This window comes from Seriola aureovittata, chromosome 2 (genome assembly GCF_021018895.1).
Source record: "Seriola aureovittata isolate HTS-2021-v1 ecotype China chromosome 2, ASM2101889v1, whole genome shotgun sequence".
Lineage (NCBI taxonomy): Eukaryota > Metazoa > Chordata > Actinopteri > Carangiformes > Carangidae > Seriola > Seriola aureovittata.
Window position 1 is genome coordinate 22096051 of NC_079365.1, and position 12760 is coordinate 22108810.

Here is a 12760-nt window from a genome sequence, read left to right on the forward strand (position 1 = left end):
ATTAGTTTGGGGATTTTTCTTTGCTGTTTATTAATAGGACAATTTTCCAACACATGACTTAACCATCGTCTGTGAAATACTGCTGAGGAGAGGGCTACAGAACAATAGTGCTATCCATTAGCAAAATATGTGTTTGTGTGTGTGTGTGTGTGTGTGTGTGTGTGTGTGTGGCCTAGGCAACATCACTGACTCACTAAATCAGACTTGAGTCTTTCATTTTATTTTTTATTTTTCCTGAAACTTTAAAACAGTTTTTTTTTGTTTTTTTTGTTTGTTTTTTTTAACATATCTTCAAAAAAAGTATATCATGCCCACTTCCTAACCTCTACTCAATAAAAAACTAACCCATTTATAAAAGTTTAACACATCATCATAAAAAGTTAAACCATACACCAGAATGATACCATTATTTACACAAGCCCATTAAATTACAACATAAATTAGAAAATATTTACATCCAGAACAAGACACTGGATAAAATTCTATGTTTGGAATTTAATGTCTAATTAAAAACATTTTTTTTAAAGAAAGAAATATGTACATTTACACACATTCTCACAACATGCATACACTCTGGCAGGACTGAACTGGTTGGTAGATTGGTGTTAACTTGGGGTTTTTAAATACTAAGGATGTTGAATACCTAACATAGTCACGAAAATAACATGTTCTTACTGCCAGGTATAAAATAAAGACTTACAATGGAAGCATTGCTATGTCTGTAATCCACATGAACACTGAAGAGGCTTCTATTATACCGACTTTAAAGTCTCTGGTTTTTGACCGAACACAAAAAATTGTCTTTTCTCATTCAGGCCTACATAAGATTCAAATCATCTCTCATGAACAAAGCACAATAACACTGTAGCCATTTTAAAGTGGTTGTACAAATCAAGCACACAAAAAAAGTAAAGAAAATGAAGTGGATTTTCTTCTCTCTCTTTCTCATATATAAAAATTGTCCTTTGCAAGTCCATTGAGACACAGGAAATCAGTGGATTTGCCTCCAGACGGAGCAGAAGGGGGGAAGCTGGGAGGAATTCACAGCCACAGCGACTCATCTTGAAATGATGTCCTCTAGGGAGAAAAAAAAAAAAAAAACAGTATGCACTTTGTTCTCTTCGTCTTCTTGTCAACAGAGTGCAGGTCCCATGGTTGTAACATCGGCACATTGGCAACTGTATAGGGCTGCATAGTGGGTGCTATGATATGGTGTGTATTCACAGGGGCTGCTCCCGTTAGGACCGGTCCGTGGGCGTTTATACGTAGGTGCCAAAACGGACTGATTGGCAGTCCCAGTTGTGACAAGGTTTTAGAAATCCTCAACTTCTAAAAAATCTTATATAAATTTAACAGCGCGAGCACACATACACTCACGCGCAAATTCAGCTCTCGAAATGACAATACTAAATATTGATTCTGAAAAGGTCCAAAAAGGGCAGACAGGACAGCAAGATTAAGGGACTCGGGGTGGGGGGGTGCTCTCAAGTTCATAGAGATTCTCCTTTGAGCTCTCATTTCCTGTGCTTGTCCATTTTGTCGGTAGATTTGTTTCCACTGTCTGAGGATCCCTGGGTGTCGCTACCAGAGCTCAGGTACATCTTGTCCACTTGTTTGAGCGCCTCGTTCAGGTAGTTCTGAAGCGAGGTCATGGCGGCACAGATGGCTGGAGAGCCAAAGCCATGAGTGATGAGGCTGAAGTGGGTCAGGCAGCCTTGGATTCCAGGCTCCAGGATGGGCGCCGGCCGAGAGTTTCCCAGAGGTGAGCGATCCTGAGTGAGCAGGTCAGTGAACTCCTTGCAGATTTGCCTGAAGGTAGGACAATAAAAAAAAAAAAAACAGACTGATTTAGGAGGGCAGAGAAAAATACTTAGATTAACTACACCTACTGATTCATTGTGGCCTGAGAACAAATTCCGTGGATAACACTGCAGATAAGTCAATGAGCAAAAAATTCCTGTAATCCATGCAATTCTATGCAAAGTAGAGGCATGCATAAAGAAGAGATTCTTACTTGGCAGCGAGGAGCATGTTCTTGCGAGAGTTAACCTCGTTGCGTTCTACGTGCGGCCTGCCAAGGTATTCCGCAATTGCCTTCGCAGGGAACTCTGTCTCACACACGTAACCAAAGTCTCTCGCTAAATGAACAGCTTCACCTAAAAGAAGAGGAATAAAGCACTGATGTGAGAGAAAGTCGTCTGTGAACCAAAGACTATGACAACACTGGTGATGAAGTGAAATTGGCTCTTGGTCTCGAACCAAGACTTGTACGAATAAATAAAGATTCTTATTATTTACACAGACACTATCACAACATGTGATTTCACACACTGGGCAAAGATCAAGTGGTAAGTTGGTCAGCCTCCACAATTTATCAATTTACAGCATTACACTAGTGGTCTGTTTTGGACCTGATATACCCGAGCATCAAGGCACATGAAGTGAAGCATCTGAACTACAAAATAATCAGCTGTGCTCAGTCTTCTTGCTCGGGGGAAGAAGTACTAGTGAGATGAATATATTTCCGTCTTGAGGGTGGTTTGACTTGCACGGTCATAATGGGCTTATGTGGATAAATGTTAGCGCAGAGTGCCCACAGCACCAACAGCACCACTTATTGATAGGCACGCACATCACTTGAGGATGCGGGCAGCTATTCAGAAGCACAAGCTTTAAGGTCAGCTGGCCCTTCTGGCAAGCTGAACACAAGATAACAAGGCTTAATTCAGCTTTGAAGGTCTCTAAATAACACAGGCCTCCAGTCATTCTCCTGCACACAATCATCAGCCCATTTATAAAAAAAAATTAGTCATGTAGGGAGCAAGAGAGGGAAAAATATTCTACATTAGCCCGCGGCAGGTAGATGTGATCGAAGTGATACCGTGATCGCGGTGAAGCGTCACTGTCCGGCTAAGGTTTGACTGACGATGATGTTTTAGCAGTCAAAGTGGTCAAAATATATCGATCGCACAGCCCGCAGTAATTTGCACAGTGTTGAAGCTCGGTTGTGTTTTTAGAGCGTAATATAATCGGAACATATATAGAATTGGTGCTGAGATGTTTTTGTGAGCGACTCTGTTGCAAAGGATTATCTCAGATCTTTGTCGATAGCTCAAGACATGGGGAGAGCCAGCTTGCGTTACACATCAGCTCGGTCACTCTGATTTTGGCTAAATGGACAGAATCGCCGTGAGAATTTCGTCCAAGTTCGTTAAGAACAAAAACTTTGAGCCATTCATACTGTCTTTATATAAGGGAATATTTCAACAATGACTGTTGTTTGGAGAATGCCATAAGACGTGCAGTACTTAAAACACAAGCACTCGGTGGAAGACAATAACGTTCCCACGTTCTTGTACTATTCGAGCAACATTCCAGCCAGTACAAACAGCAATTACACTTGAGGTGCTGTGAACTACTGAGTGACATGTCATACCTTCTACTAGTGAGGTAAGTAGAGTGACATTGGCGGCCTTCCTCCTTCCTGCTGGCAGGTTGAGCCCAATTTTATCCAACTTTTCTCTCAGAGAGCGGCCTCCATTTTTTGACTTGGCTCTGCAGAAGGACAACACAAAAAAATACAGATTGAGTGTATGATGTCACAGATTACGCAAGATTTCATTTATTTTTTCTCCCATAATGTGTTTAAATTTGTCGGAACAAATGACTTTGAACAAACAGAATAGATTGGTTTGATTATTGTACTTTCACTAAAATCCACAGACTGCAACCCATACAGTAGAAATAACTTGTCTCACTCCCATGAAAGGTGTCATCCTTGACTACTGATAAAAAAAAAATGTTTTATAAAGTCACACACAAACAGGCTCTCATGACCTAAAAAACACTGACACAATTGATGCTTCCGCTCAAAAAGCATAGCAGAGAAATCACTCATACACGTGTTTGCACAAACACTTAAACTCTGCACTTGCCATGGCCAATTCAGTTTTCCGCATGACTGGCAAGGCAAGCTCTCCCTCTCCATGGTGGGTGAGAGAGGGAGCATCTTTAGGGAGGCATGTGTGTATGTGTGCCCCCCACTCTTTCATCCCCTTCTCCCCCCTCCCTCGTCCCTCAGATAACGATCCTGCTCCTATTGCTATATGACCTACTTAAAAATGTCTGTGATTGTGTATGTATATATGTGTGTGTGTGTGTGTGCGTGGGTGTGTGTGTGTACATGTCAGCATTAACACAGACACATGGGAAGTGGCAAACGTGCACTCCAAGCACAAACTGCTCCGGTCAGGACATACTGTAACCTCACAGTCCCTCAACAGACTGCCTCACTAACATATGTGCCATAAGGTCAACTGCCTCCGCCACAGAGAAAACCTAGCCATGCTGCAGTGCCTGACAAACACACAAATACACACACCCACAGAGTCTTTAGATTGGTACTAACTGTGTTGATGTAACCTATCCCCAGAGGAAGCAGAGAACCAAAATTGCAGACCACACAAAGAAAGTCACAAACCTTAGACAAAAAAGAAAAAAAAAAAAACTGATGAGCCAGAGCAACTGAGCCAAAGCTGTGCTTTTAGAAAACGCTTTCCCATGGGCTGCCGAGCTTTAGTCTACAGATCACTAGAGCTACAACTCCTCAGCTTAATGATCTTTTATAGCTGAGACAATCACACAACCTCATCAACAGCTCACAGAAAACAAAACTCTTGATAAAAACCAACAAAATGAATTATGCTCATCTTATTTACCCTTGATTTTTTTTTTTTTTTTTGGAATCAGTGCTTAAGTATTTCTTTGTTAGGTCGAAGACAAATAATAACAAGAGAGGAAGTTGAAAGAGTCTGACTCTGACCTGCGTAAAACTCCTCCCAAGAGCGATGCGTTGAGGCACTCTGGGGGCGACAGACGTCTCTGGACCTCGGCCACGGTGACCTTGTACTTGGAAGTGGAGCTCAGCAAGGAAAGACGGCCCGGTACGGAGCAGAACACCTCTGTAGGGTTTGATACCATACCCAGTAGGGACTCTTTCTGGAAGGGAAGACCCAGCGCATTGCCTTTGGGTAGAGTCACGGGACCTGTAGGGGTGCAGAAAAATATGTGTGTGAGCTAAAGAGAGAAACAAAGAAACAAAGGGAAAAAAAGGATCTGATTTTGGAATAGCATTTGTTTATATATGCAGCTCTCCTGTGTATGTGCATAAACTCTAATCAGCATAATCCTCTCTGTGCAACAGGGAATCTGTGTTTTCTTGTACGTAATCACAAGGAAGAGTGTGTATGCAGTTCTGCACAACTGAGAAAACCAGTGTCTGTCACACAAAAAATATACAAGAATCAGCCATTGAAGACTTTTGAAATATTGTGTGGTTTTCCAAACACTTGATGCCTGATGGATTAAATAGCTAAAATGCCCTCATGCCAAACACCATCCACAAACAGGTACACACATACACACTGCCTCTCGTCTAAGCCACAGATTCTCCTCAAGTACCTAAAAGTTGTGTGTGTTTTTTTGTTTTTTTTTAATGTTTTGCTGCCCCAAAGGTTTGACAAAATTTAGTTCACAGTTTCCAAATTTTAAAACCACCCACAAAAGCACTGACAGTCATCGGACAAACAAAACAGTACAGCAACACTACAAAACATTGCTAACTTCATCCTCACCCGCAAGAATGCCCCCCTGATAATAAGTCCTCTGTAAGCGATCAAGGTTCCTGCCACCTCGTAGTCCTAATACTGAGACAGAAATCACAGAGTCACATGAGTGCTTTAAGGCTCCTCTGGGGCACATGGTTGGGAATGACATGCCATTGTTTACAAGTGGAAAACCTAGATTGCCCATAACGTGCCCTTGAGCATGGGAACAATATAATGAGCCATCACTGATTTCCGTAACAAATGCAGACCGGTCGGTTTATTGTGCTGTGCACATGGCTTTCTGCTCATAAGTATGCACCATAATGTTGTCATACTTTTGCCAGTATGCTTTAAAATTACAAAAACAAAACAATATATAATATCACAAAAATGTCAGCAAATGAATCCTCCCTGCTGCAAGTATGATCATGAGTAACTGCTGTTTACATTTTAAACTGAAACATACAACTTATTTTTTATATATGATTATATATCATACTGGTATGGCTTTTTCACATAATCCTATCTATCTATCTATCTATCTATCTATCTATCTATCTATCTATCTATCTATCTATCTATCTATCTATCTATTTATCTATGTTTCAAATGAAAACTCAAAGCTAAGCAGTAGAGTAAAATTGCTGAAGTTGATCTTTCTCTAACTCAAAGTCTGTTTAATGGAGCCCTGATGACAAAACAGCAGGGATAAGTTCTCCCTCAAAACAGTTCATGTCCCAACAAATTACTAAACTGTCCTTCACATGCAAGGCTAATGCCACACCCCACCGAAAGCTGGTTCTGCAGAGCCAAACACTGCTTCAAGATCAACTCATAATTTCCTGTTAACGTAATCTGAAAAGAGCTGCAATTGCGAGCTTATCCAGCCTAAAAATGATCCAAAGCTTTCCTCTTCTCTCACAGTCAACACAGAGCTTGTGAGATTGCTCAATTTTCATGTCATGTCAGATATAGCCTGCCGTTTTTGAAAAGGATCGCTTCTTTCCCACTGGGCATCCATTCAAAGCACCTTCACCAACAGAATAGGCTAAAGATCACATCAAGCTTAGATAAGTGCATCTCATGGCTATGAGGATTATCACTGTAAGCAGTGTGAGCACAAACAGAAGACTCCTCCTTTGCTGTACTCTCGCCCTGATCGCCTTGACATGCCACTATAGAGGTAATTGTTATGACATTTCCAAGTATGAAGAGAGTGAAAAAAAATACAGTCCTCACAGTAAAATTAAATTGCTGCATCTGTCTTTGGCTGTACAAAAGGCACATGTACCCCAGGCAGGATTTCCCAAAACTTTTTTTTCTTTTCTTTCGGATTAACAGAACTGCTGCTCTTTTGCACTCGTTTTTCAAATAGTCATAAACATGGAGTAAACTCACCTTTTTTGATGACTGTCTGATCTGCCATAATAATACTGTGGTCATCTACATGCTGATAAAAAAGAAAAGAAGTAGCAATAAGCAAATATGCACCATTGAACAAAGATAGATATAGCAAACTGAAATTATTTTTTGCATGGTGAAGCTAGAAGTTTTAATATTCCAAATCTATCCAAATTTCTCTTCTTCTCTTCTGCCTCTTTCATGCAAAACAGACAAACAAAAAAATATAATTCATAGAATTTCTATTGTGAATTTGAATGTTAAATGAGTACTTAGTGATGTTTAATGAGTACTTAGTGACTTTTGATTATTTTTAAAGCAATTAAAATAATGTACCATGCAACAAAGCTAATACATTTACTTTTATTATATGATTGTATGGCTTTTCTAAATGTATACTGTCTGCAACTGTTAACACATATACACACACGCACTCCTCAGCTTTTGTGACTTCCACATAACTTTCCCTTTTCGAGTGATCACCTCAATCAAATCCACTCACTTGAACATCCTCCAGCCCGTGCCCCATGTCGTGCATCCCCATGTTATCACCAATAACCGAGGATTCGAGGCTGTGCGCGTGTGGGGGTAGCAGTTCCGGCCGGCGGAACCCTTCCCTCCGCACCCCGGATGAGCCTCCCTCCAGGCCCAGGATCTGACTTGCCAGTCCGCCCCTCGCATGAGCGCCGAGCCCATCCTGGCCCTGTCGGCCGGGCCACGGCTGCTGCTGGTTCGACGACTGCGACTGGTGTATGGAGTTGATGTTGAAGGGGTCGCCGAGGTGGGAGTAGGGGTCACTGGACTGTGGGTAGGAGATGGGTTGGTAGGGAGGCGGGAAATACGGGGGCTGGAAGTCCGAACTGGCCGAGTGTGAGAGGGCGGGAGACGGGCTGTAGAGGTGCTGACTGACCGCTGGCAGGTGAGGCAGCCGAGGGTTCCCATTGCTGTTGCCGTCATGCCTTTCCTGAGGGACGGAAGAGACAGGGCAGCTGAGAGAGATGACAACAATATGGCAGGTAGTGCTAACATTTCATTTGTCCCTCAAGGGAACTAAGTGCCTGTCATTCACTAGCACGGTGTCCACTGAAAAAAATAATTTAGGGAAGAGCATCAATTTATATATATCTTTATACTTTAATTTAATATTAATATACTTTTTTCTACTATTCTTCTTTAGCGTGAGAAATAAAGGTATCTTAATTTTTAAATATGGTTATGTTTTGAGTGTTAGTACTGGCCCAGATTAAGCAGCATGATACATTATTAGCAACTTTTCGGAAAGAAATGAATTTTGATAGGCTGTAAAAATTATTCTCATTATTAGTATTGGGTATATTGCTGTTGTTTTTGTTATAGAAATATAGCCTACATTTATTCTGAAAATGCGTCTCCGTTGAAGGCGCCTTTCAACTTTTTTTTTTTCTTTAATGGACTAGCAGCTTTTGTCCCCCTGCTGTCGCCTGTTCTACTGGCTGTTTAAAAATTTCTATTTTATCCTCCTATATCTTATCTTATCATTATCGTTAGCATATGAAAGAAAAATCAACCCATTGCCATTCTTGTCGTTGATTTGCAAACTTTCGTTCAGTGTCACTCAAAAGGCACTTTTTTTCAAGCCTGTCTGTCGTTACTCACCTCACAGTCATCTTCATATTTCACGTTGTCGGCTAATTTCCACAACATTTTGACCGAGTAAAAGTCTCTCCCGTCACAAAAGAGAATAAAAGAAAAAGTATATATCGTAGGCTTTGAGTTAATCCAGGTATGAAAAAAATAAGAGCTTCCTGGTGCTCATGAACCCTCTTGTTCTTCGGCTGCGGCGAAGAGGCGAAGTTGTGGGTGAAGGCTGAAGGGACGAACTGACCGACCGACTGACTATCCGACCACAGATATGAGCCTCCACAGCCGCTATGGCAGAAAATAATCGTTGTCAAGCAATATCCCCCCACTCTCCGGTCAATGTGCTCTGTGGTTCTGTTGTGGAAGTGGGCGAAAACGGTGCATATAAGAAACTTGACTCCCTCTTATGGACAAAACAGCGACGTTCAGTCTTATTGGTGCAATCATAGGCACTGTTACTATATCTGCACAGCCGCTGGGAGTGGGCGTCACTCTGCACGATGATGCAGCTGCGTGTGGAAGGGGAAAATGAAAATATTGCTGATTGGCGGGACAAGGGTCCAATCAGAATCCTGTCCGTCTGTACAGTGTCGGATATTTACACCAAGGGAATATTCTATATCCCGCTTATCGTGGCTTACAGCGAGGGAAGTCTCTCACCACCATGGTTTGTTTTACCGTGTTTGTTTTTGTCTCCTCGAATTTGAAAGGAGGACGCCTGTATGGCTCTATTTCAGGATTATATTCCTCATAAACACACCGAGATCGATGCCTATCGCACTGAAATAATCCCCCCAGTTATTAAGGAAACAACTTATAGTTATGATGCCGGTCTGTAAAAACAAACAAAAACATAATAAATGTAGGAACTTCTTTTTTGTGATGACGAGTTCGATCTGACGGTAGGTCTAGGCTATGTGTCAGAACCAGCAAAACGTGGATTAATATTGTTGCGTTGAGGGGTCGCTATAGTTACCAAGTGCCTCATGGTGAAGTTGTGACGCTCAGTGGAATGCCTCTCGGCCAATCACATTGCAAGGTTCCAGCTATTGTAGAATTTTGATAGTATTCTCAATAATTAGTTAGACGACAATATTGTGATAAATAAACAGGCTACCTTTATTTTCACTGGTCGGAGGTAATGAGGTTTATAAAGTAGGCTAGGTTAATAACATATAATCACGTTATTATTATTATTATTATTATTGGTGGTAGTGGAAGAAGTAGTAGTGATAGTAGTAGTAGTAGTTGTTGTAGTAGTACTATTATTATTTATTTATTTACCCTATTTTAACTGGTGTTAAAATCCAGCTATGACACTTTAAATAATTAGCATTTCTGCAATTATTTCAGTCTTTTATAATTACACATAATCACATTGAGCATTATTTTTTACAATAATCATTGTTTTAAAATGATTCTTATTCTTACATTTAACTGCATTGTAAGTTCCTCTTACTGTGATCTTTATAGCCTACATGTCACTTGAGTAAGTCCTTGTGTTGTTCGTGTTTACCGACTCAAAATGGATTAAGACGATTTTGATCTGCAAATCAGCATTTTATCAAGATAATGCATTTCTCCGATCTGAATGCCCAAATAGAATAATAATCATTCGAATACAACCATGATAGTTTAATGTCGGTGCTTCACAGCGGTGTTTGCTTGTTCCAAACCGCAATAAGCCCGAGGGCTTAGCAGCACCAGTCTCTCAAAAACCCCTAAAGCTCAAAGGAGCTCAACAAACAACTCTTTCTTAACTTCATTTACATTTTTGGTGGAGCCTTGCAATGTCCAAAACAAGGCTGCTTTGAAGCTTTGATATGCATCAAATCTCGAAAAGAAGACAAAAGATGTTTTTCTTCTTCTTGTTTTAATTATAACGACCTAACTCTCCATTAGGCTATTTTAATGTTAGTTTCTTTTTTTTAGTGTGTATTTCTCCCTCCGAAACAGAAATTAATATAGGCAACTCTATGTTCATTAGACTATTTGGAGTAATTTCAGTAATTAGTTTTGTATAATTTGACGAGTACTAAATGTCAGATTATAATTTTTGAGATTAATGGACAGACCTTTGTCTTTCAGGATAACAGCCTGTGGCGTCCGTCCACCCAAGCTGTGATGATCGGCTGTGCATGGGAACAAGAGGACATGGGCCACTGAGGATTATCGTTTTTTGGGTTTTTTTTTTTTTTTTTTTTTTTTGCATGTTGGTCCTTGGCTTGTTGTGATGCGAAGCAGAAGAGAAATGCGCGCTGATTAAATGTTATTTTGCGTTGGAATAGACACAGGGCAAACCTAAAGGAAGTTAGTCACGCATGGCCTCACGGTGATGTTTTCAACAATCCTGATGCTCAGCTTGTCATTTTAATGACAGTCGACCACTGTGACAACCGGCTCATCTGATGTCAGGTGTAAAGATTAAATGGATTAAATGGATCCATACCCGAACAAATTAAAAATATCACACAAATCAATGGAGGAGTTCTGCTCAGTGATTTTTCAATTGGTTTTCTATAGTGTCCATATTTAAGAAAAGAGGCTGACGTGTCTTTTTACAATAAATCCCTTTAAAATAGCCAACAAAATTAGCTTTCAATTTACACTGAACACCAACAAATCCCACACATTTAAAGGTCACAATAATACTTAGATTCATAAATGACCTATATTATGCTATATAGTTTAACCTATATTACGGCAAAAAGGCTACATAGGCTATATTAGAGTAGCTTATGCATCACTTAGCACTGAACATAATGACTTTAACAGCATTTCATTCCCACATGATCCCGCTCTTCCTGCAGGACTATTTTCTGTGATAGTATTCTGTTTTAATACAAATAAATAAGTTGAAATATACTATATTCTACTGTGTTTTATGTGTTTTTGTAGAAATGGTTTAAGAGGAAAAAACCAACCGGACTATTATTTTAATGAAAGCCTTTTTAAGTTTCGACCTTAAACGAGCATATTTGGTTTGTAATCAGGAGCCTCAAACCAAATCTCCTGGAAGATTTGGAGAGAATAGGCTACAGCTTTGGCCTTATTGACATTAATCACAGGTTATTCAAAAGCGCACACGGCGCCGTGCGATTACAAACAGGTGATTATCGTGGAAAGTAATAAAACAAATATACGCTCAGCAGCAAAAGCGATAAACATGATGCAGGTTGGGTTAAATTAAATCAGCTGTAAGAGGGAAAATACACGAGTGAACTCACCCTCCAGTCTATCCTCTCCAGCACAGACATCTGAAAGGCTCCAGTCGCAGCAATCCCACTGAGACGCAACGAATGAGTGAAACCAGGAGAGGTTTTACATTGGCGACTTCACCTGATGGTCGCGCAGCGCGCATGCGCCATCCTTTGTAATACACCTGAGTGGGGTAAATCAAAACAATACATCTATACTTCCTCGATTAAAAAAGCAAAACAAAGCATTTATTCTGTTTTAAACAAAGCAACACAGATGTTCAAATGGATTACGGTGACAAAAAGAACGCAATGTATTAAAAACCATTATATACTTGAAAATATCTTATTAAATACATGACTCATAGGATTAGACCAAGGCCAAAAATTTAGGCCTATGGTTAATCTCATAATTATCTGCTATTGTTGAGTAAAAAAGAAACAATGTCATAGAGGTTACAGTTTTAAAAAAAAAAAAAGGTGAAAAAAGACGTGGGGAAATTTCAAGATGAGGTAATTCCACCCCCAAAGCCACATCGCCTCGGGCTGACCAAAAGAATCTGCTTTCAAAAGCCACTGAAGCTTTTTAAGGCCTAAAATGCCTCTTGTTATCTGATCTCCAAATACTTTACCTTAAACTAATGAACAGATCAAAGAGTCTTTGCTATGTGGTTGAGAAAGTAGCTTACATATCTCCTTCTAAAAAAATAACCCCACCTTTCTGATCTGCAGCCCTGACACCTGCCTTTAAAATAGTCTCATCAAACAATGTAATTTCAGATAATGAGGGGAAACGACGGAAACAACGGTGCGTGAACGGTGCATTGAAACTTTTATATTTCTGAAAACATTCATTTCATTCCAAAGTCTATAAAACTATTGTCTTAATTGCGAAAAGAACAGCTGCATGTAGGAGTTTGTGTTTTTTGAAAAACA

The 12760-nt window shown here is 40.2% G+C and overlaps 1 protein-coding gene across 2 annotated transcripts; it reads right to left on the bottom strand.

Annotated features, from left to right (window-relative positions):
* Positions 1-208: 208 nt before the first annotated feature.
* tfap2c (transcription factor AP-2 gamma (activating enhancer binding protein 2 gamma)) lies at positions 209-9066 on the bottom strand. 2 transcript variants are annotated; one of them, XM_056386931.1, is made up of 8 exons: positions 8643-9066; positions 7510-7971; positions 7005-7056; positions 5634-5705; positions 4823-5045; positions 3437-3555; positions 2015-2156; positions 209-1809 (listed from the first exon to the last, which is right to left on the bottom strand). In XM_056386931.1, the coding sequence occupies exons 1-8, from the start codon at positions 8688-8690 to the stop codon at positions 1515-1517; spliced, it is 1413 nt and encodes a 470-aa protein (XP_056242906.1). In that variant the 5' UTR covers positions 8691-9066; the 3' UTR covers positions 209-1514. The 2 variants fall into 2 exon arrangements, with proteins under 2 accessions (XP_056242906.1, XP_056242915.1); XM_056386940.1 differs by lacking the exon at positions 5634-5705.
* Positions 9067-12760: the final 3694 nt, after the last annotated feature.